The sequence below is a fragment of the Callithrix jacchus genome, chromosome 11 (assembly GCF_049354715.1).
Source record: "Callithrix jacchus isolate 240 chromosome 11, calJac240_pri, whole genome shotgun sequence".
NCBI lineage: Eukaryota > Metazoa > Chordata > Mammalia > Primates > Cebidae > Callithrix > Callithrix jacchus.
Window position 1 is genome coordinate 5,330,159 of NC_133512.1, and position 25,121 is coordinate 5,355,279.

General features: G+C 45.7%; 1 protein-coding gene across 2 annotated transcripts in view; it reads right to left on the minus strand.

Annotated features, from left to right (window-relative positions):
* Positions 1–25,121, minus strand: part of AOAH (acyloxyacyl hydrolase) — a 204,316-nt gene that overhangs the window by 118,716 nt on the left and 60,479 nt on the right. For both annotated transcript variants that reach the window (XM_035253176.3, XM_035253177.3), the window contains exons 5-6: positions 5,831–5,890; positions 554–624 (exon numbers count right to left, since the gene is read on the minus strand). In XM_035253176.3, the coding sequence (XP_035109067.1) occupies positions 554–624; positions 5,831–5,890 (131 nt within the window). The remainder of the gene's footprint in view (positions 1–553; positions 625–5,830; positions 5,891–25,121) is intronic.

Below are 25,121 nucleotides of genomic sequence, written 5' to 3' on the forward strand. Positions count from 1 at the left end.
TCAGAATGGAGCTGGAGTATAGCCAGGAGGGTGTGGGAATTCTGACGGTGTCTCTGCATGCACAGCCCTAGTCCTACATATGTGAGCCAGATTTCTCATGTCATAGTTTGGGCCCTGTGAAAAAACAGTTGCTGTATGTCCAGCCTTGTGAGTGCCTCACACTGAAGATGCCCAGAGTCCTTGCCATGCCCAGTTGCCCACCCTGGTCCGTAGCTCACACAGCAGGGAGGGGCTGTTTCCAGGTGGAGGGCAGTGGGCACCTCACTGGCAGGCACTGACCGGCAGCGACCCTCACTGCAGGCTGCATTCTGGCCTGGGGCAGAGACCAAGCTTTGAGATGCAAAGATGCTGGCATTCAGTACATTTCCCAAACGACTTTGTTCAGAGCTCATTTGCCTTCTGGTTTCTGAGCAAGTCGTGTTTTGAGAACAAAACACCTTCACCTTCAGGGATGCCTTTTAAGTGTGAAGATCATTTTAGTCATTAGAAAAAGGGGACAGGCAAAGATGTTATTACACGCTAGTGCTCAGGAAGGGAGAAACTGTATACATACAATTTAATTTTCTGGCAGACCTTGGCCAAAAACGGGAGTGAACAAATGTCAGAACCACTTCGGGAGTATTTCTGGGGAAACAAAAAAACAATGAAAAGAGAGGTGTTTAGTTTAAGGAACGGTTCCCGCCTTCTAAGGGCCTCTGTACTTGAGGTTTCTGCATCCTCCTTCCTCTAGAATCCAGCCCCATTTCACTTCTCTAAACTTACCTCTTGTTCCTGTCCCCACAACTGTATCCATGCCATGGCCTGTGCCTTTGCCCACTGGGTTCCTCAGCCCCAAGGCCTCCTCCTCTCCTCCCAGCCCGCTCTTCCCAGCTTCCCAGCCACCCTCAAGCTCCACCTTGTCCTGGGAGGACCCGGCAACAGCATTCCTCTACCCGGGTGCTTTAAAAATAAAGGACATTTTCAAACAAAATAATTTCATCTTATGGAAATAAAAACTAAAGGGAGAGACACAATCTGGGGCCTGGGAGGAAGGAAGGCCCCTTCCCCCAGGAGCAGAGAGGTGCACAGACCAAGCTCCTCATGTTTCCTGAGCCCTGGGGTTCTAGACAGCGATTTCTATGGGACTCCAGATGTGAGATACACTAGAAGCGCTGACATTTTACCAAACAGTGCTTTTAGAAAGATTGCCATTTCCACAATGCTTTCCTCAACCTAAAGAGGAAGAAGACAACAGGGTAGAAAAGTTAGGCACCAGCATTTATCAACGAAGGGAGAGAGACGTGGATTCCTGCCAGCCCAGAGTCCTTCAGATGGCTATGAGGTGTGTTACGGGCATTGGTGATATTTGACCCTGGCAGGAGAGAACTGGTAACCATTTCAGAATACAAATGAGGTACTTAAGGAGTTTTGAGATGCCTGCCCAGCTTTCTAGGAGGAGAAATAATCCTGACTGGTGGCCCAACTCCACAAAAGACGTGGAGATAGAGGCTGTCCTTGTCCTCAGCTCACTGTCGAGTGGAGGGCATGGGTGGATGGCCCAGCTCTGGGCACACCCTGTGGGGTCTGCAGAGGCCAAGGCAGTAAAAGGGGTCTCTAGGAACCTGAAGGAGGATGCGGATGACCTAGCAGTGAGGTGGGATGGAGGCAGGTGGGGCGGAAGAGAGATGGCCTGAGGCTTTGTGACTCACTGTGTGGGCCACACTCTTACTAGAGATGCTCATTTTTGCCTTCCACACCCCCACCTCAGGTCTGCTGAATCGAAATCCCTGTGGTGGGTCCTGGCAGCCGATGCCTTCATAGCCTTCCAACTCATTCTTGTGCCCACTAAGGCTTGAGAACCACTGCCCTAGTTCCTTGCCACTCAAGGTGTGATCTCAGATGAGCAGCATCAGTGCCACCTGGGAGCTTCTAGAGATGCAGAGTCTCATTCCCTGCTGCAGACCTACAGAATCAGAATCTGCATTTTAACAAGGTCCCTAGGATGCACTCAACACTGAAGAAGCCTGGCTCCTGGTGGAGGGATCACCTGAGCAGTGCTGTGGAGGTATGAGAAAGTTTGGTGTCTTGGGGGAATGCCAAACGTTCCCACCCGGCAAGAGCATCGGAGTGGCAGAATGCAGTGAGCCATGGAAGGACGGAGACAGGACCGGGAGCCTGTAATGCAGCGCCACGTTACTCTGATGACTGTGGGGAAGCCATGGAGGTGTCAGGCAGAGGAATCAAATTTGTGTTTTGGAAAGATATCTCTAGGTGTCAGGGGATGGTCTGGAGGAGGATCATTTGAGATAAGAGACCCTAAGGCCCTATCTCAGGATTTCAAACCTCAGTGCTATTGCCATGATGGGCAGAGAGTAATTCTGTCCTTGCTGTGCGGGCTGCCCTGTGCACTGCAGGATGCTGGCAGCATCTCTGGCCTGTGACCTCCAGGTGCCAGCAGCACAAATCTGCCTCTAGACACTGCCAAATGTCCCCAGGGTGGGGTGAGGGGCAATATTGCCATAGATTGAGAAGCACTGATGTGAAACCGGGTGGAAGAGGGTGATGGTACACAGAAGGGGTGGTTCGAAGGGTGACTGCAGAGACTCAGTAGCTGACTGAGACCTGGTTGTGGACACACTGCACAACGAGCACCAGCATAAGCTTCTACCACAATGTCGATGGCACTTTGGAAGTACAGACACTGTTGAGACCCAGAGTCCGAAGTCAGGTTGCGTTTGAATGTTTGAGGTTCTTTTAATATTGAGTTTAGTCTGAAGCCCTTGGTCTAATTCTCCTAACAACAATGTGGACGTCAACACGGATCATAACCAATATATTTAAAAGTGTATATGAACAGTTTTATAATTACTACACAAAAAGTACAGCGGAATACGGTTGTATGTAATTACACAGCTGTTTGCGTTCAAAATTCAGCCTGGGGGCTGCAGCCTTTTCCATTCATTGTGTAAATTCTGGGGTTAGGAAGTAAGCGGCAGAGGATGTGGGGGCCCCTAGAACTCCTCCTGTTTACATAGAGGTTTTCATTATCTGGTCTTTTCGTTACGTAGTATGGGAAAGACCACGCTTCTCTTACAATTTACTTGCAAAGAGAACAGAGATGGGCCCCGAGCAATATTGTGTGTGTCTTCCTTGCCTATTTGCCTCCTCCTCCTTTCAATTTGAACTTTGCTAGATAGAGATAAAATGTGGGCTGTTATTAACTCAGCAATACATTTAAAATATTGCATCTGGCTGCATCTAATCCCATCTAAAATGAGAGTCTCAAATCAGGGCTGTCCCGGGGGTAGGAGTCATGCAGCATCTTTGCTTTGCAATCTACTTAACCAAATTCCTGAGCTTCCCCACACCAGGATGTCACATGAATGCAGAACAACAGGCAGGGGCTGAATAAAGAAAAATGCACTGAATGGGGTACATGGAAAGTCAAAAGGGGAGGCTCATCACTCTTCTGTACATGGCCAAGCTGAAATTGAATTTCTCTGTGACCAAGTGCTTTACAATCCTTGTCGTGTAATATGTTACCTGGATTTCATTGGTCTGGGGTGGGGTTTGGACATCAGCAACTAGTAAAGGTTTCCCAGATGATTCTGTCGAGCCGGTGGGTTTGTGATCGGGGCTGTCATTCAGAGCTGCACAGGTTCCGCTGTACTATTCCAATAGCCACATAGCCTGTGATATAAATGTGCTCCCCTAAGTTTAGCACTAAGGAGGCCTTGCTGAAAACTACTGGCTTGGTAGAAAACGTATCGAATGTGGGGATAGCTAGCTCTGGATTTAAATGTGGGGTTTCTCATTTACTAGCTATGTGGGGTGAGCACATAACTTAACCTACCTGAGACGCAGTACTCATCTGTAAAATGGGGTTGATAACAAAATGCTCTGTTATTGTCTACTCGGTAGAAGTGAGAATTAAATGATTCCATAACTCAGGTACTGTTAGATATTCAATGGTCTGTCAAATCCACGAAATGTTCCCTCTAGGAGCCTATCCAGGCCTCATTGAGATCCAGGCTTTCTCTGGAATGTTTGATTTCCTTCAAAAATGCATAACTGTTTCCAGGTCTGAATTCTGACTGACAGGCTGTGCTGAAATGATATGCAACCTACTGAGTGCAGCTTTCTGTGTCTGGCCAGGTCTGCAGTTATGTCCGCCATCACGGTGGAATTAACTGCAGCCAATACTCTCTGAGCGGCTTTTTCAGAGATACTTATTTGCATTTTCTGATTATTTTTTCCTTGATAGCTGTAATCTGGAGAGCAAATACATTGCTGGAGGTTTCAGAAGAGTATTTTTATTGTTGAATTGTTCAGTAGAATTTTTTGCTTTTCACTTCTCCCAAGTAATTATTGGAATCCTGCTCCGTGAATTATGCTCGCAATTCTGGTGACAGAAGTAAAAAATTGTAAAGTCCCAATTAGGAGTGAATGCCAAGACAGTTTTTCCTAGTGAAGTAAACAATGCCTGGAGAAGAAGCTCTTAGGGGTGTGCTGAGAAAATAAAGTACATGTTGTATTGTCTGCATTTCTGCTCAGAATTCTGAGGGGCCGTCAAGAGTTTCCTGCATTTCAATATCTTATTCAACAACTTCAGCAAGCTGGCTAAACAGGCTCCTGTTAGCCCTGAATTAGATAATGATTGACAATGAGGACACTGTGATTGATCAATCAATTATGTATAAACGTCTATATGTTGCCACTTAACATGTATTTATTGGCCTTGTTCATCAAAACCCATACGCTCTCCGTGAGCAGGGTTGCCAGATGAAGTATTGCACTAGATATACTGAAACGCTGTTTGTTGTTTATCTGAAATTCAAATTTAACTGGGCATCCCATATTTTTGCTTGAGAAATCTGGCAAGCCTCGCCATGAGGGATTTTCCTCCCTTTTAGTTCTATGTTGCCGAATCAATAATACCTCAAATGTAGTGCACCAAGGTGAATGATGAGCTCTCTAGCAGGGAGAAGCCAAGGACAGATCTACGCCCTCCCATTGCTGATGGATGCTTCCTTACCACCAGGATCGGTGGCATTGACAATGATGCTGTGCTTTAAAGATCTACTTTTCTGCTTCATTTTCAAATGGGGCTGATTTGCAACCGGGGCCTAAGTCAATCAAGCCTGTGAAAACTGATCTGAAGTAACATTGTATCTGTTGAACGACAGTCTTGTTAAGCAAGAGGACAGAACAAGGAAACATGAATAAAAATTGTGCTAACTTTAACCCACATTTATGGAGGACTTGGTAAGTCCTAGGCAAGATCCCAGACGCTCTCTGCCCTCTCAACTCTATCAGTCCCGACACTGGAGCACTTGTGTCTTACATATAAGAAAACTGGGGCTCAGTGAAGTTGAGCACGTTGCTTGAGGTCACATTTTTAGAAAGTGGAGGAGCAGGAGGATACAGCCTCCTCCAAGATGGTTTACTGGAAAGCAGCTGTTCTCAACAGGGGGTGTTTTGCTCCTAACATCTGGCAATGTTAGGAGGCATTTTTGACTGTTGTGACTGGGGAGGGGTGGATGGTGGTACATTGGCATCCAGTAGGTAGAGGCCAGAGCTGCTGCTGAACACCCTACAAAGCCCCAGCCGGCACCACAAAGGATTATCCTGCCCCAGTGTCAGCAGCACTAAGGCTCAAAAACCACGCTACAGTGAGAAGGCAGGAAGTGCGAGTGGAAGCAGCTCACATTCCTACCTCCAGCCCCAGGTAGCTATGGTGCGTTACAGGCTCATATCCAGAGTAGTCCTTGCCTTTGGGATGTGACAGCTGGGGCCAGTGAGAGAGGGCATGCCAAGGAAAAGGCTGGCGGTCTACCCGCTGAGTGCTTACCAGAATCGGGGACGTCTTCACAATTTGTCTCGCCTTCCCTAGGGTAAATTCCCATGCCTCCTGAAAAAGCGAAGTTAGATAACATTACAACTCATGTCTTTCCTTCCTACATCTTTTCTAAAGTTAGGATATTTAAAGTCCACAAGTTTTCAATAAATGAACTCCTCTGTAAATCTGTAATAGAATAATTCTCAAGAAGGCAACTGCACATCACTAGCCCCTTTGCTTTGGACTTTGCTTTGTGTCAGATGCGGTCCGAAGCACTCATTTCACAGATGAGGAAACTGAGGTGCAGAAAAACTAAGAGATCTCATAGCTAGGGTATGGCAGAGAGGCAATCTGAACCTCTGCGTCCTGACCCTTCTGCTGTACTGATCTCCATAAGCAATTTACTGTTCTTGTGTCTAAAACCCCCTGGCAGGAAGCTGTCAACAGCCTGCTTGAGGGCCTTGTGCTTTACTGGTGAAGAATGACTGAGAGTTGCCGTGCAAGCTAACACCTCGTCTCTTGGTCACCTCCTCTTCCCCTGGTTGGAGATCCCCTGCCCTCTTTCAACCAGTGAGAGCATCAGAGTGCATCTTCCAAGTGTACACACATCGCAAAAATAAAGAGTTAGCGCATTACTACCAGTGACAATTGCTGTGAAACTCCGAAGGCCACTGTGCTTGTCTATTTGTTTGGGGGGTGGAAGAAGAGCAGCCCTGAGGTGGGTGGGGATGAGGAGGATTTGATCTCAGCACTGCTCCCCACAGCTTTCAAACCCAACTGAATGCACGTGTCCTGGCCCTGCCACCTCTCTCCTGGGCCCGCTACCTGGACAGCCCTAAAGTAATCTGCTCAATAATTGGACAGCTCTGTCTGTTGGCTGCTAAGAGTGTGTGTTGATGACTTGAGAGGAAAAGTTGCTCTTCAGGTGGGTTTGGTCGCCAGGAGGCCCTGCTATGGTGTATGTTTCTTAAAACATTGAAAGGCTACCGTGCCAGTTGGTGAACACCTGTGTGCCTAAGCCCCTGAGGGTCCTCCACTCCTGCCCTGACCATCCAGGCTCCTGCTTGGATTCCTCAGGCCTCCTTGTGATCTGTCAACTATGGGGCCACTGTGATAGTCCCACCCAGTGGGCACCTCCAGGCCATGCTCCCACCGCACCCAGCATCCCTTCCGATTAGTTGGCAGAAGGCCAAAAGAGTTGATCCCGATCTTCACTTTTAAAATGTGACATCTTTACTAGAAAACCTGTTTAGGGAATGGCCCCATTCAAAAACTGACCTCATTAAATGCACTTTTGGCCTTTCCTGGAAATTCTAGCAAACCCTAAAAATTCTCCTATTGTATAAATTAAGCAACTCTGGCATAGTCAGTGTAACGGACACCAGATTTGAGTGCAGACTTCTCTTATGGCGCCCTCTGTGGCTGCTTCTATCAGCCAAGAGCTCATCCCCCACATTTTAAAATGTGAAGGTGGTAGTCCTCTGCCTCAATCATGTGCCCCTGCGTCTCTGTCTCAGAAATACTGCTTTGCATTCTCAGGCCCAGTTTAAAATCTTCAGAGCCTCTCACAGTCCCTAAGCCCCTGAGGGTTGTCGCTTAGTAGGTCCTCAGTAAACATAGAAATAAAAGCAAAAGAAAGTAGTTAAGGTAGTACGTGAAACAAGGAAAACAGGCTACCAGATTTTATGCACACAGGAAAAAACCTGGCAAAGGAATATGCTAGAATAAGAATGGGTGATAACTTTTTTCTTTTGCTCTTTTCAGATTTTCTAAATTTTAAACAATGAGTACCAGCTCAGCAATAAATGTTTTCAGAAAAGAGCTCAATCCATGTTGGCTGATCTCTCATTGAGGAAAATGACATGCTCAGTGCACCAATACGCAAGCGAAGGCCCTGGGGATCCGGCGCTGAACCCCATGCTGAATGGCATAGACACCCCTTCCCTCCCCGAGCTTCATCCCTGGCAAGGAAACTGACCTCGAGCGAGTACGGTAAACAGAAGTGGGATGAAGCAGAGAGTGCTGAATCCCTTTGCGAGAACCCATTTGATTTTAAGCCAGCTCAGTTCTCTGGGGCTCGATGTTTGTTGGGAGGTACTGACAAACCATGAAAATAGGATGTGGGATGTGCTGCAGCAGAGGCTGCGGGGCTGGGGCGGGATGCGCGGCTTGTGTGTCCTCCCGCGAGGTCTGCGGCAGGTTCATCTGGATGTGGCTGAGTTCCTGGTATTAGTGCATATGGGGTGACAGACAGAGCCAGGGCCTGGGCTGCAGGGAAATGCACTGGCTTTTGCCAAGGAGGGGAGTCAAAGCATCCGAGAGTGGGAACAGAGTCCTGGTCTCAGATGGACAGCCGGACACACCCATGTACTCAGCACCCCCTTCCAAATTCCAGTCACAATAACTGTTGGGAAAATACAGGTTACTGCTGGAAATTGGGGAAGGGCAGGACCCACAAACTAGAAAACTAGAAGCATTTCTGCAAGATGCAGTTTGGGTAACATGGAATTGAAGCAAAGAGGGAGCAGTCGAGCTTTTAGCACATTCAAAGATGAAGACGCTTTCATCTGCGCTGTAAAGAGGACAGCTGCCTACTTCCCAGCTGCTGATCACACAGGTAGGGCAGAATCCCATGCAGGCAGAATCCCTGGGGTAGAATCTCACCAGCACCCTTGACACTGGGGCAACAGGGACTCAATCAGTACAGACACAGTGGCTGTGTGTAGGGCGCAAGTTTTGGTGTGACAAAAATATGGAGTCGTGCCCTCAGACCCAGGGTTGCCTGAAGCCTGAGCCACAGTGGCTCTCACCACTGCCCCTTGGCAGAGGCTGTCCCCATGGTTAGGGATGGCAACCTGGCGGTGACGGCGACGGACTTGTCCTGCAGCCGCATTTGCAGGTACACTACCTAAGATTCAGAAAACAGGGATTGACTCTACCCAGCAACAAAGTGAATAGTGGCAGAAAGCTCCAGAAGCCGCCACTGGCTCCCCCTGAGCATCACCCAAGGCTGGAGAAGGGCCCTAGCCTGGACAACTTGAAGCTGCTGCAATAGCGTAGACAAGGGCCTTCAGGAAGCTCATGGCTTTGAGTAGGTAGGGAAGGGTAAGTCAGAGATTCCAGGCTCAGAATAGCTGTACACAGGAGCCAAGGGGGCACAGGTGCAAAGGAAGATAGTTTACATCACCCTTAGGGGGAGAAAGCTTCTCAGGGGACCTTCGGCTTGAGCTAAGCTCTCACTCAAATCCCTCATCACCCCTAGAAAGCATACATCAACCCTCCTTTACAGCGCAGTCCAACCAGAGGTCAAGCACCTCACCTGATCACACAGGTGGGGGCAGACTAGAGGGAGGTCTGCTTAGGAGCCAGGTCCAGAGCTTTCAGTCTTCAAAACCCATGCATGGCTTCCTCGTTTACAGTGTGCCAGATGAACAAAAATGGAGTTTCTGGCCTTCGAAACTGGCATCACACGAATTCACCTGGGAACTGGCATTCTACAAGTCCCTGCCCTAGCCCCATCTGGATAATTTTCCAGCTGCAGCCCTGAAGTCTTGTCCCTCCAATGGCCCCGAGAGCTCCTGGGTAGGGGTTCGAGGCTCTGGGCTATAATTTTTCATTTCACTTGACATCCTCAATAATATAAAGCCCAGGGCATGTAGATGACAATACCTGTTGACTTAAATTCACAAAATTGTAAAAATGGAAAGGGCTAAGTAGAGACTAGGAAAGGGCTGTATTTTTCAGATATTTCCTTTGAAAGCTCAACACAAGGGTTGCTTCCTCCTGAAGCCGTCTCAGCTTCTCTGTTTCTTGGGTCAAGCTTTCCTTTTCTGTTTTCCTTACATTATAATACACTCCCGTGCATAGAAGTGATGTTGACTGAACAGAGGAATGAGAAAATGTCTGAAAAATACAGCCCTTTTCCCATCTCTGTTTAGTCCTTGATCATCAGATCACACAGTAGTGTCTAGCCACAGGGGCTCAGCAAAACACTTCTGTCTAGAATGATTTAAGTGTCCACCCAAAGCAAAGCCAGCCCAGAGTCTTCAGACAAGAGGAGAGGCTTGGGGATTATTGGCTGCTTTTATGGGTTGGATTTTGAATTGTGTCTCACCAAAATTCATATGCTGAGATCATAACCCTGCAGAAGCTCAGAATGTGACCTTATTTGGAAAAAGAGTCATTGCAGGTGCAATTATTAAAAGCAATGACAAAAACCACAATTACTTTTGCACCAACCTAATAGTTAAGCTGAGATAAGGTCATATTGGAGCAGGGTAGGCTGGTATCCTTATAAACAGAACACCATGCAAAGGAAGAGAAAAAGACACAGAGGGAAGATGATGTGAAGACACAGAGAGAATGCTAACTCTAAGAAACACCAAAAGCTCCCAGCAAACCACCAGAGCTAAGAGAAAAAGGCATAGAACAGATTTTCTCTCACAGCCGTCAGAAGCTAACCCTGCTGATTTCTTGAATTCAGCCTCCACAACTGTCAGACAATTGTTTTCTGTTGTTTAAGCACCCCGGTTTGTGGTCACAGCCCCACAGACTCATATAACTTCCCTTGCTCCCCAGGGTGATTATTGTTCTTGACCTTGAACTAAGAGTAATTTGGGTGATGGAAGAGCAAGGGCCAAGTGCTCATCACCAACAGCTTTTTGGGCAAAGTGCTGTCTGTTAGGGTTTGTACTCCACCAGGCATCAGCCACATGGGAGCCCAAGGAAAAGGAAGAAATACTGTGGTCGGATTTAGCCATTTGGATGTGAGCAAAATGTTTCTTCAGTAGAACCTCTTTAAATATTGGCCTCTATTGTTATTTGCCATTTAAAATGACTTGGGACCATAGAGTGTTTGTGGGTTCAAATCCTGGCTTCATTAGTTATTGGTCGTAGGACCTTGGGCAAGTTAGTGAAGCACTCTGAGCCTCAGCTTCTTCATCTGTAAAATGGATGTGATAATAGCATTGTGAGGATTGACCAAGATTGCACTGAAAATAGTGTCTTACATATTAGTAAGCCTGACATTAGTATTAACAATAGTTGGTGTTTTTATTTCCACCCACCTAAGCATGTGGGTGGAAGTTCATGCAACCCCGGTACAAGCATGGTACAGGTATATGATCGGTAAGGAAAGGAGAAAGAAGTGTTCTCCCGGTCAGTCATGTCTTCGTGCAGTTGTTCATTCTATCCAATTATTTTACAAATACTTATTTAGTGTTTATGTTTGATAAGGTTTGGATTTGTGTCCCTGCCTGAATCTCATGTTGAATTGTGACACCCAATACTAGAAGAGGGGCCTGGTGGGAGGAGATTGGATCATGAGGGAGGGTGTCCCCCTTGCTCTTCTCATGGTAGTGGGTGAGTTCTCACGAGATCTGGTTGTTTAAAAGCATGAAGCACCACCCCCTTTGCTCTCTCTTCCTCCTACTCTTGCCATGTAAGATGTGCCTGCTTCTTATTTACCTTCTGCCGTGATTGTAAGTTTCCCGAGGCCTCACCAGCCATGCTTTCTGTACCAGCCTGCAGAACCATGTGCCAATGAAACCTCTTTTCTTTATAAATTACCCAGTTTCAAGTAGCTCCTTATAGCAGTGCAAGAATGGACTAATACAATGTTGTGTTATAAATTACATGCCGGGGACGTAGTAGGGAATGAGACTTCGAGAGTGTTATAATCTAGGAGAGAGGATTGACAGTAAACACTGTAAATAGAAAACAGTTTGGAAAGTGTTAAGTAGTAGTTGCTATTCTCTCTCTTCTATAGATGTGGTAAACTGAGGCTTAGAGTAGATAAATAACTCCCCCAAAGTCACAGAGCCAACGAGTGGCACAGTCCAGATCCAGTTCAGACCCACTTGGCACGAAGTCCATGCTTTTTCACTCTGCTCTGGGAGATGTTAAGAGGTGTGCTGAAAAAGAAACCTTTTTTTTGTTAAGTTTAAGAAGAGTTTGGGAAATCTGAGAACGAAGTCCTCCCTTGAGAAAGCCACACCACGGCTTTGGGCCCCTTTGTGGGAATAAATAGTATTTAGATTGGGCGTTTCCTAAATATTCAAAGGTTTCAGCCAAAGTCCATTCAGCTGTATTGACTACAATGGTAAGCACACAACGAGCGTGGCAAACAGGGCATCCTCAGGGACACAGGAGCCGTTTTAAGAGTATAGGCGAATTGCACAGGACACATTCAGTAACTGGGCTTTCTAAGGTTCTGTGATGTTAAAGAATTGAATTCTGGGACACTTAGGAAGGAAAGAAAAACAGTATTTTTTAGGCATGAGTTTCTACAGTGAACAACTTTGAGTGATCAAGTTCTCTGTTAACAATTATAGCACCGGTAGATTTGAAAAGTACAAAACGTGCCTTTGTTCAGTTCACATGGCTGACAGCAGTGACAGATTCTCACAAAGGAGAAAGCCCCTGGGAAGTAAAATGATGATTCCAAACGGGCGTTTCTTATTGTCAAAGAGTATGCACGAATCAGGGGGGAGGTGGGGGGTGGGGAGACTGCTCATCTATGCCAAATCTCTTCTAGAAGTTTGTTAGGACAGGTTGTTCCTAATGCCTGAATTCACTGGTATAAGTTGATGTTTTAAATGGAGCAAGATTTGAAAGACGAGATCCTCAGGGACTTTACTGCCCACGGGAGGAGGGGAGTGTGTCAGTAACTACAGCATGAGGCAGTGTCTGTGTCCTCCCACCCCACACCAACCAAATTCCTCGGTCGAAACTCTAATCTCCCTCTGATGGTGTTTGGAGGTGGGACTTTTGGATAGTGTGATTAGGTCATGAGGGTGGAGCCCTCACAATCTGAAGAGCGTCCTTATAAGAAAAGGCAAGAGAGAGCCCTCTCTTTTCTCCATGTGAAAACACAGCGGTCTGTTGCCAAGAAGAGGTCCCTTGCCAGAACCTGACTCTGCTGGCACCCTGATCTCGAACTTTTAGCCTCCAGAACTGTGAAAATACATTTCTGTTGTTTTTAAGGCACCCAGTCTAGGATACTTTGTTAGAGCAGCCCTAACTAAGACAGGAAGAGCAGAAAGAGCCAATAGAGGAGTACAGAAAAGGGCTGCAAGGCAATTTCTATTCAGCAGGAAGACAAAGGCAAGAAGTTCCACGGCTCGTGGGTTTTTCTCCAACAGTGGCATGTCCAGCCTTTGTGTAGAATTTGCCGGTCTGTTGTTACATCTGCATTCCGCTGTATCCTACAGTGGCTATTTTCCAATATTCAGGACGTAGCTCTATCAAAGGCCAATTTGGTTTTAAGGTTCTGACATTTTCCAGCTCCAATGAGCATTTATGACTTTAAATTATATGCTAAAAATAAAGTCTGTTCACATCGATTTCTTCTTCCAGGGATGAACAAAAGGGTAAGAGTAAAAGAAAAAAGCCATTACTTTAAAATCCATTCCCTTTTATCACCGAATGTCTCTTCCTACATATTTCACTCTTAGCTTTCTTCTTTCCTGCTGTAGGCTAATTCTGTGTTGTACAGCTATTGCTATGATCAGTGTACCGAATCACACTCTTGCTGTTGCTGCCTATTCTCCAGGCAACACCTTTCTTAAAAATGCCTTATTTAAAACAGCGTTATTTTTACCGATTCCTTTCCCGATATTATTATTCATTGATTTTCCCACCACCATCACATACCGCTCTGCTAGAGAGTTCTTAGAGTTCACACCACAGGGGTTCTTCTATGCCTTCAAGTTCTATACCAAACACCGTATATAGTTTATCTCTGAATTTTATACTAACTCTGCAAAATGGGAAATAACTGTTCTTAACTCTACTTCGTGAATGAGAAATCCCAGACCCGGTGCTGAGTGAATTGTTCAACGTTTCAAAACTAACACCCTTGTCCCATGTTGACTGTTTCTTTCCTCGTATCTGGGCACATAAACAAGCTCTGTGGTCTATTCTCGGCTCTGTGGCATATTCTCATTGACAGCCTGTTGACCTATTCTTTACACAAATGATTTCTGGCAGATAACTGAGTTACTCCAATGGTGAGTATGGTTCAGTCATAAGGCTCTTTTGTTACATAGTCTTTTACTTTTCTTTCTATTCGTCTCTAAGTTGTGTGATCCGCCTTACTCCATGTCATACAATGAATCAATTATGTGTATTAGTTTCCTGTTGCTGCTATAGCTGATGACCCTTCACTTAGTGGCTGAAAACCACACGCCTGCTGGAGGTCAGAAATTCAGGGCTAGAATCAAGCTGTCTGGAGGGCAGGTCCTTCTGTAGGTTCCCAGGGAGAACCCGTTCCTTGCCGCTTCCAGTTTTTAGTGGTGATGGCCTCATGGCTCTAAATGCTGCCACTGCTGTCACATTTTTTTTTTTTTTTTTGAGACGGAGTTTCGCTCTTGTTACCCAGGCTGGAGTGCAATGGTGCGATCTCGGCTCACGGCAACCTCCGCCTCCTGGGTTCAGGCAATTCTCCTGCCTCAGCCTCCTGAGTAGCTGGGATTACAGGCACGCGCCACCATGCCCAGCTAATTTTTTGTATTTTTAGTAGAGACGGGGTTTCACCATGTTGATCAGGATAGTCTCGATCTCTTGACCTCGTGATCCACCCGCCTCGGCCTCCCAAAGTGCTGGGATTACAGGCTTGAGCCACCGTGCCCGGCCTGCTGTCACATTTTTTTGCCCTTGCTCTGACCCCAATGCTTGCCTCTTGCAAGAATTCTTGTGATCACATCAGACTCACCCAGATAATCTGGGACAGTTTCCCCGTCTAAAATACTTAACGAAATCACATCCCCAAACCTCCTTTTGCTGTCTAAGGTAACTGACACAGGTACTGGAGACTAGAATGTGAACTTGGGGGGTGGGGGAGATTATTCTTTTTATCATACTCTCATTCAGCAAGTAGTTGTTGAGTAATTAATGCATGCAGTGGACTATGTAGGGCTCTGAGGAAATTTCAGGGACTAGCACTATGTTTGAAGAATAAAACAGCCAAACCGTCTCTGCTTTCATGGAGTTCGCACCCTAACAAAAGATGCAGACATAATAAATAATAATTTTATAGTTATTGAATTACGATTGTAATAGGTGCTGGAAAAATGGAGTGTGAAGAATGGTGAGGAATTGTGGAGGACTGGCTTAATTTGGGACCTCAGGGAAAACTTAGAGGGAATGACTTTGAGCTGAGCTCTAATGGGGGCGATTAATTAAGTGAAGATGAGGGCCAACAGTGGATGCCGGGAGACCAGTGATTAAAGCCTTAAAATTCAAAGGATCTTTCAGAACCATTCCCAGTCATTAGCGTCATTAGCTTTTCTTGAGCTGAGGGAATTAATAAGCATGTTCTCAAGAGAGGGAGTTGTCATTTTCTGAATTTCTCAAAAGCAGGCAAGAAAAATGTTCATATCTCAAATATCACAGAAATATCTTCCTTGGAATAATTTGATTTTTCCACTTATCAGAAGTCAATAGTAACTTAACGTTTGCATTATTTTTGCTGTCCTCTGAAGAGTCTTAACACCTCTATGAGTTTAATAGCCCCCAAATCAGTCTTCATACAAGTTTAAGTAGATAAATTAGCCAAGATTCCAAATATGGGTGTTAAAAATACAGCTTTGAATCTATGGCAAGATCATGTGAAATGCTTGTAGAAAAGATTGATCAGTAGAGCATGAGTCCATACATAGCGTTCCAGTGTTCCAATGCCATCCTCAGTTCTCTTAGAGGTTAGAATTTTTTTTTTTTGGACAGAGTCTCGCTCTATCACCCAGGCTGGAGTGCAATGGTGCAATCTTGGCTCACTGCAACCTCCGTCTCCTGGGTTCAAACTATTCTCCTGTTTCAGCCTTTTGAGTAGCTAGGACTACAGGTGCATGCAACCACGCCTGGCTAATTTTTATATTTTTAGTAGAGATGGGGTTTCACCATATTGGCCAGGCTGGTCTCAAACTCCTGACCTCAGGTGAGCCTCCTGCCTCAGCTTCCCAAGGTGCTAGGATTACAGGCATGAGCCACCTATCTAAACTCTAAGGTTTTAAGCCTTTAAATATGCAGAGAGCAACTTAATTTTGTGGTCTCTGATATTGAAAGCCTTTTCTATTTCTGTGGTAATTCCTTGCCTAATCACCATCAAAGAGCTTTGTGAAGTCAAAATACACGAGGGCAATAAAATCTCACCTTACTTTTTCACTTTTTAAATTATAAGAAAGAGTGAGCATTTTCTCCTAAATTTTCAGTTCTTTAATCTTTTTCCTTAAACCATTTGTTTGTGTCCTTTGCTGACTTTTTTTTTTCTTTTTGATTTTTTTAGGACCTCTTTGAATCAAAGAGAAAATAATTCATTGTGTGGCGTATTACAAAAACATTTACCCAGTATGCGATTTCTCTTTTGACTTTGTGAAGGGGGCAAATTTTTACTAGTCAGATGTGTTAATATTTCCCTTTGCAACTTTTCAATCACAAATTACAGATACAATTGCTCAAGTTTTTTATGGTTCAATTTATTCAAGTGATTCAGTCTTTAATCATTTGAAATTTATTTTGCTATACGGTGTAGATAAGCATCTAGCTTAAGTTTTTTTCAAATGTCTAGTCTTTAGTCCATTGTATTTATTGAGTAATCCAGTGTTTTAGCACTGATTTGAAATGCTATTTTAATCACAAACTAGAATCTGAAATGCGTTTAAGTTCATTTCTAGACAGTATATTTTGCTCCATTTTAAGCTGATTTTTCTGTGTCTAGAAAACTAGATTCCCTTGTCATTTATCCTGTTGTTCATAATTTCCTCAGATGTTCAAAGAGGAACTTTTAAAAACATTGTCAATTATACAGCTTCACAACCAACAATTTGAATTTGATTTTTCTCCTCTGTCAAGCTGAGATAATGGAATAGTCTTATAATCGTGTGGGAGGTTTCAGATGGTGTATGTCTGCTAAGTGCTTCGTCCAGTTCCAAGGCAGTCATCACTGCCTTTCATTCCACAGCCCCTAGTGTGTACGTGTACAATAGAAACTTAGCAAAGCTTTCAGCTTCCAGCCCGAGTGGGCTGGCACCAGGATCTGTGCTCTTCAGCATCAAATTGACACACCTCTCAGTTAGAGGCAGAAGAGAAACTCGATTTCTCTGGAAAGCTGGGAAGGGAATGAGTGTTCTGTGAGGTTTGTTTTGATACGTAGTTTTTTAGAATGGGAGAGACTTGGGCATGTTACCAGGCCTTCTCATTTTCTTCTCGGGGTGTAGATAACTTCAGTGCACCTTTGTAATTAGCACGCTATTTTGAGAAAATCCACAGAAAACGAATGAATTCCAAATAGATTAGGTCTCAAACCTCTAGTTCTCTCTGTCCTTCTAAGAGGCCTTATTCCTAGGGGTCTGGAGACTGGAAACTCGTTGCTGAGATTAAGTTGATGAATCCATCAGAAAAGGGGTAGAATCAAGGAATGGTTGGGGAAAAGGACGCAGTGAGAGGGCAAGTGGGCATACGTGGTTGTGGATGCGTGGGAGGCGAGAAGCAGGAGCAGGGACAGCGCTTTCTGACTTGTCGATGAGAGCTCTCAGGCTTGGGCAGGCTCCAGCGCTGCCGTTCTCCCCCTTCAGTGCCCGTCAGAAGTGTATGCAAGTGCGATGCTCAGACCCTACCCGGGAATACCAGAGCAGGCGCCCTGAGGTGAGTCCCGTGTTTATTTCTGAAAACTGCTTCACATTCTCAAATAAGCAAAACGCTTTGAACTCTGGTCTAGTCCACTGAGACCAGACATCCTCACAAGGGAGAAGGTAAGGCATGTCCAGGATTGCCCTTCTCATCCTATTTTTCACTTGGTCAATCTTACAGAGCACTTACTATGTGCCAGGAACTATGCCAGTCCAGGAATACGATGGTGAGCAAAAAAGACAGGGTCCTTGTGTTCAGATGACACCAAAGATATAAACAAGGTGACGTGAGAGGGCAGGAAAGGGGAGTTTCTTCAGAGGGGCTGGTCAGGGAAGGCCTTTCTGGAGAGGGGGCACTTAAACCAGCAGGGGGACAAGGTGCTGGCCGTGCAGGGAACTGGGAGTTCTAGGTAAAGGGCCCAGCACGAGGGGCAGACGCAGGCGAGGTGGAGCATGCTGGGCAAACTACTCTACCCTGAAAAAGCCACCTCCACTGCTGTTCCCTCCAGGGCGAGCTCAGCTCTCACCTGCTGGTTTCTGTTCCTCCTTGCACCTTGTGTGAGCGCAGTCGTCTCTTCCTCACTGTCTGTCTGTAAGCCTGCCTCTCCTGCTAGAAAAGCTATTTACATTGCTACTGCCACATATGCTGGATTACTCTTCTACACAAGTCATTCGACATAAATATTTGCTGGCTGATAAAAAGAAAAACAATTATTCCGTAGAAAGTGTGGGACTTCAGGGAAGTCTCCCAGTTCTCTAGGTATCAGTGGCCTCATTTATAAAATGACAGAATCGGATCTGTGCTGCAGACTTGGGATGCTTAAAAGAGATAACTTATTAGGGTACCTGGCTGTGGGGGTGGCACACGGTAAGGGTTCAAGAAATGTTTGTTGGGGCATGACTAAGTGAGCGAACGTCTCTCTGGTTTGTTACTGAGAAAGTTGGGATACTGTGCAAGATTCTTGAAAAGTAACCTGTTTATGGTATTTTATGAAAACCAAAACTAAAGCTGCCTTTACTTCCCTCTGGCTCTGAGAGGTGCCAACACTGCATGTGCTCCAGAATCTGCTAAACACAGACAGTGCTGACGTGAAGAGCTGGAGGTCTAAAGTCCAGGGCCCTGGGCTGAGTTCAGATCCTAATCACTACTTATGAGGCTTGGGTAAAGGCTTTAAGCCACAACTACAAAATATGTCTGATAATCATACCTATAAAATAGAGTTTGACCCTGTGATACTGGGTTAAAATTAGAGATATCAGTATGGGCTCATGTCCACACACACACACACACACACACACATATAGAGACACACATACAGACACAGAAACAATTGTAGACATTTGTGTATACCTGGGTCGTATACACACATACTTTACTTAGCTCTCCACAGAGAAGACCAGGACCTAAAAAGGCCAATCAGCAATGGCATCCCAGTAGCAATGGTCACACCTAACACCCGGATCTTGGCTTCCAAATACCATTCTCCAATTAAAGGAGCCAGGTCTCTTTAGGGACATGCTGATTCGAGGACAGGGGCAGAAGAATACAAGGTAGCAAGATGAGCCTGGGTCACCCGGTAGTGTCAGAACATAAAGAAGTACCAAGAAGAAAGGTGACAGAGGAGTGTCAGAAGGACACAGGAGCCTCCCTAAGCTTCCAATGGTTGCAACCTGGAAAAGTGGAAACATTTGTGCAATAAAATAGTGTATATTTGAATTATAACTCAAAGTATAAAATACATATACATGAATCTGTGTTAATGTAAACAAATGATTGGCTACTTAAATAAACAAGGGAGAAGAGAGTTTTTTTTACAAAAGATATATGTGGATATTCCATATTGTGGGAGCGGAGGCTTGGTCCTCCCTGGCCTCCCTGAGTGTAGGCAGGACTTAGAGACTCATTTCTAAAGAACAGAGTAGAGGAAAAGGGAGGAAATGGTGACTTTGCAATTGGGAAACCTGGCAAACGATCCTTTCATGGAGGGATGGAGGTCGACCTCACTAGCAATGTCGTGTGGCATTGTTCAACCCGGACAGGAAGTCATGAGGAGGGCGCTTCACCTCTGTGGTGTTCTTTCCAAAAACCCCTAACACCGTTAAACCAAGACACAAACATCAAATAAACCCCAATTCGAGGAACACTTTACCGATGTACTTGTACCCCTGAAAACTGTCAAGGTCACGAAAAACAAGGAAAGATGAAGAATCTGCCACACACCAGAGGACGCTAAGGAGACATGAAAGAGAAATAGGTGGCTGATGAACAGGGAGAACAGTCGGGCACAGGGCAGGGAACAACACTCACAGGGCTAGGTGCAGGGGGGCAGGGGAGGGCAGGGGAGGGGAGGGCAGTGGGGGGACGGCGGGGGTGGGGCGGGGAGGACAGCTAGGGACAACACTGGGAGAAATGCCTGGTGTACGTGATGGTGGGGAGGGGTGGGATAGAGACAGCAAACCACGTGGCATGTGTGTACCTATGCAACAACCCTGCAGGATACAGGAGGTGCACATGTACCCCAGAGCCCAAACAAAATAAAATAAAGAAAGAAATGCAACGTGTGTCCTGGACTAGATCCTGGAACAGAAGAGGACATTAGAGGAGAAACGGGTGAAATCCAGTGAAATCTGGGCCCTAGCAGTTACGAAGGTATATACAGTAGTAATCTTGATTTCTTTCGTTTTGACTAAGTAATATTAAGATGTTCACATTGTGGGGAATTAGGCCTGGGTGAACAGTGTATTCTCCTGCAGTATCCTCACGACTTTTTGTAAATCTGAAATTATTACCAAGAAAGTTATTAGAAATAGCAGAGTTTGGGGGAGACTAGACAGTAACACATCTGACAGTGTGTTGTGTGCTCCACGGCTAAAAGCAGCATCTGAGCATCTGGGTTTTGTGGATTGTGCAGAGTGAAATTCAGTGGTTATGGAATCTCAGAAAGTGTCCAATTTCCTGTCCATCCGTGATTCTTTTTCTAAACATTACCACCTGAGACTGTCTACTAAAAGAATGCCAGGTATTTTATTTGACACCTAGCGTTTAAAAAATAAAAGTGAATTCCTGAGCTCAGCTTGTTTGTTGCTTAGGCAAACCAGAATTTGTCATGTGTCACCTTCTCATAAAAAGGGTGCAAATTTACTTCTTGCCAAGCGCATTTATGTCAGTTTCCTGGTAGTTTGGATTCCAGGGAAATAGGATTTCCTGTGCACACACACCTTCCCCCACGCTCAGCAGCAGAGAGCTTTTGGTTCTTGTAGAACCCCAACTCACTGTGAGAAAAGCTGTTTCAAAGTCTGTGTTGCTTTCCTAAGGCAGCAGGTCTCCCTGCACCCAGCAGTTCAGGAGGCCCCAGGGAAAATGGAGAATCTCTCCACACAGCCTCACATCTGAACAGGATTCTCTTTTAACGTGGATCAAAGCGGCTGAAGTAAATCTTGAGTGTGCCTTGGAGACGTTGGTAAATGTAGCCTGTTCCCCCAGCACTGCTGTGGCTAGGAAGGGGTCTGTTCAAAGCTATGAGATCTGCCTGGGGATCGATCTCAAGGTTTGGGGACCTAAGTGGAAGCGGCTTATAGCTGAGGAGGCTCCAGGAGGCTTCTGGCTCAACTGGGACTCATGCAATGTACCCTTCTGATCCAAAAAAGAGAGCTTTTTTCTTTTTCTTTTTTTTTGAGATGGAGTTTCGCTCTTGTTACCCAGACTGGAGTGCAATGGCGCAATCTCGGCTCACTGCAACCTCCGCCTCCTGGGTTCAGGCAATTCTCCTGCCTCAGCCTCCTGAGTAGCTGGGATTACAGGCACGCGCCACCATGCCCAGCTAATTTTTTGTATTTTTAGTAGAGACGGGGTTTCACCATGTTGACCAGGATGGTCTCGATCTCTTGACCTCGTGATCCACCCGCCTCGGCCTCCCAAAGTGCTGGGATTACAGGCTTGAGCCACCGCGCCCGGCCAAAAAAGAGAGCTTTAAAGAGCCACTGGGTATACATGAATGAGTTGCATTCAGTTTTCAATTTGTGGGCTGTGGTGTCAGAATCACGGTTTTGGACACATGTGTATGCATCCCTGTGCACGTGCACAAGCAGACACGCATACACACATACTCACACACACACACACCAGCAGCAATCAATGCCCTGTTTTGTGTACAAATGTGAAGAGTGGTAAAAGTAAACTCCCAAGACAGGTGACGCGGAACCGTCCAGCTGGTCTTTGCAATGAGGCTTGCAGCTAGTTTTCCTTCCCTTTCCTCCCCATTCCTCTTCTTTTCCTCCTTCTCTCCTGTCTCCTTTTTCTTCCTCTTCTTATACTAGTGGGACTTTGTTGATTTTTCTTGTTTTAATTAGTTATGGATGAAGTTTGTCCTTTTTGAGCACACGGGAGATAGTGGTAGGGAACATGGTCACAGGACCAGCAAGAAGTGGGCCTGGATTTCAGGTGGGTTGTATATGATGAACAGGGGTTCACTGTGGATCCCAAATGCGGTTCCACCTTAAACTTTTGGCCCCACCGAAGCCAGATCTCTGTTGCTCTGCACTGCTTGCTTCTGTGCTCTGAGCTCTCTGGTGCAGAGGGACCAGTCCATCCACGCCATCCCTGCAGCATATCACAGAGATGGCTTGCATCATGTTATTTATATGTACAAGAGTCTAAAATGTGTGAAAAGCCAGACATAGAGGGTGCAGAGTCCTGCTTATGCGGAATTAGCTGTGGTTCCATTCAAAATGACAATGCCCGGGGAGTCTCAGTGAGGCCGAGAGGGCAGTGAATGAGCGGCTTTAAGACAAACAGACCCGGGGATGAATCCTCTTGTGTTCCTCACTAGCTGTATAGCCTGGGAAAATCCTGTAACTTCCCTAAGTCTCAAAATTCCTTAACTGCAAAATAAATATAGATGTCAGAACACCGTTAAACACCATCACGCATGTCATGCAGCGGCTGGCAGGCCGTCAATAAATACTTGCTTCTGCTATTTTAATTTTTATCCATGTACCAAGTAAGTATGTGCCTGGCACAGTAGAGGGAACATACACAGGCAAGGTACAGGCCCGCCTGCCCCCACATGCCTGCATCCTAGTGAGGAAATCTACAAAACTTTAGTATCTTGATGTCTCTCTGCCTCACCTTCCTCATCTATAAAGGGTGGACAACCATACCTACTTCATAAGATTAAATGCATGAATACACATAAGCATTTAGAAAAGTATTAGCACATCGTAAGTGCTCGAACAGTTATTTTACAATGATTGTTCAAAGGAGAGTCAACATTTTGTTGGCACTGTTAGGAATTACTTTACAGAGAAGGTGACCATTGATGTGCGCTTGAGGGATGGCTGGAATTCCTAAAGATGGTCTGGGTAGAGCGACTGGTGAAGACCCAAGGTGCCGGGTGGGGGCGGGGAGGGCTTAAGGGAGCGCCAGTCACTCGCTGCTCGCTGCGGCACAGGGTCCGCAAAACTAAGAGGGAAAGGCAAGTCTGGAAGGACTTTTGGAAGGTCCTGAAAAGCTAAGTGAAAATTTGTGCTCAGTCACATAGGCAACGTGGAGATCCCAAGCTATGTTCAGGGTCAGAAGTAGGCACTAGGAAATCAGTGAGGTCTCGACATGAGAAAAGTCAGAATTTCCATCTGGGGTGCAAATGAGAAGTGAGGGACACTTCATCCATTCATCGCATCAACACACATTTCTTTGGTATGTGTGAGGCACTGTCCTAGACACTGGGTGAACAAGACAGAATTTGCCTTCCTGGAGTTCAGAGCCCAGTGAGAGAGAGAGACAGGCAGGCAGTCACAAGAGGTGCATCTCGTAAAGTGGCAAGTGCAGGAAAAGAACGTACAGGAGCTATGACAAGAGGGTTACCTAGTGGGGCTGCCTCCCTGAAGAAGTGACATGTAAGCTGAGACATGAAGGATGGGGAGGAACAACCCGCCAAGTGGAAGGACAGAGTGAGAAACTGCTTTCCAGGCAAAGGGTGGTGCTGGGATGAGAAGGTCATGTTTATCTCACAGCAAGGCATTTGTGGCATCAATGTGGAAAATGTATTGGAAAGAGGGCAAGAGCAGATTTGGTTGGACTCACTGGGACAGTAGAGTGGGAGCTACATCAAAAGAGGACTGAGAGAATTCTACAGGAAATGACGCTGTTCACCCAACATGGGATGAAGCTCACAAAAGGAGTGGATGCTGCGGAGGCCTTTGATACAACATGCAAGGATAGAGTTTCCTAAAAAATGAACCAGCCGGTGGCAACCGACTTCAGAGTAGCAGCGACTCTGGGGACTACTGACAGGGAGTGTCATGAGAATCCCTTCTGGGGGCTGAGAATTATCCACGTCTGCGTTTGTATCCTCACTTGCCTTCAGTGGGTAGGTAATTCCACCTAAGCATTCATACGTGCTATGTAAGAGTGATTTGTAAAATGAGAAAAAAGTCTGCTGTATACCACTGAAAAACAGATGCTCAAAATATAATGTTAAGGGAACAGAATAGGGTATAGAACTGTATAGACAGGAGCAGAAGTCAAATAAAATCAATACAATAGAATTTATTTGAAAAATTAAAAGGAAACACACATTTCAACATGGGTTGTTTCTGGTGGTAGGATTTCAGCTGACTGCTGTGAGAAGACGCCCCAGGGGAGTTTCTGAGACACTGACACCGTGGTTAGAGATCAGCCAAGCTCTCTGAGTAGAACAACAGGGGTGTGGACCCCAGTTCTGTTCTTTCCTCAGAGGGAAGTGACTTTCAGGAAGGCACATCACTTCTCTAACCCTCAGTTTCCTCCCCTGGAATAGGGAGTCATAAAAATGCCTCCATCCTAGGCTTGCTTGGGAACAAAACAAGACCACGTGTGAGCCTCTGCACCAGCACTGGGCCCACAGCGAGTGCCCGGTCAGTGTCAGTTACTGCCATTCAGGGGAAGCTCAGAGGCAGAGGAGAGTGAAGCTGTCCATGTGTGTACCCACTGTCCCTCCTTTCTGGGTCATCTGCAGAGATGGAGGCTGGAGAGGGGGACCCGAGGCAGAGGGTGAAGGCCTAGAACAGCCATCAGAGGAAAGTAAAGGCCCAAAAGCACTGAATGCCAGCTGGGGTGGAAGGTGATGGTTCCCGCATGAAATCCTCCAATTTCCTTGTTGCCAAAGAGGATGGTCAAAATGTTACAGAGTTGGGAATTGAGAAGGGGGTCAGGGTGGGAAGACGAGGACATGAAATTTCAGACGTAAACTCTAGACAGTATAAAAAACAAAGAATACCATTTTAAATGGGACAGTTTAAAGTTGAGCTTGTTGTGACTATGTATAACTGTGAGTATAATGTATACATATTACTTAAGGAGATCTTAAAAACCTGTATCATTTGCCTTTCTACCCAGAGACCCATTTCTTCCTTGCAATAACAAACAGCAAATATTATGATATAATATTCACATGCTATTTGAACACATGAAAAGTTTTTTTTTCTTTTTAATTAAAATTAACTAACCCTTCTAGGTACCAGTGGAGCCCAGAGCTCTTCAGGTGGAATTAGGGGAAATTTAATTGGCACTTAGTCAGTGACAGAGGAAGCATGAACTAAACACGTTCCTCAGGTATTTGTATCTCTTTCTTCCTGATCAAGGAGACAGGCTTATGATATTTAATACTGTCCATCAGCAAAATCGTGTTCACTGGTTAGAC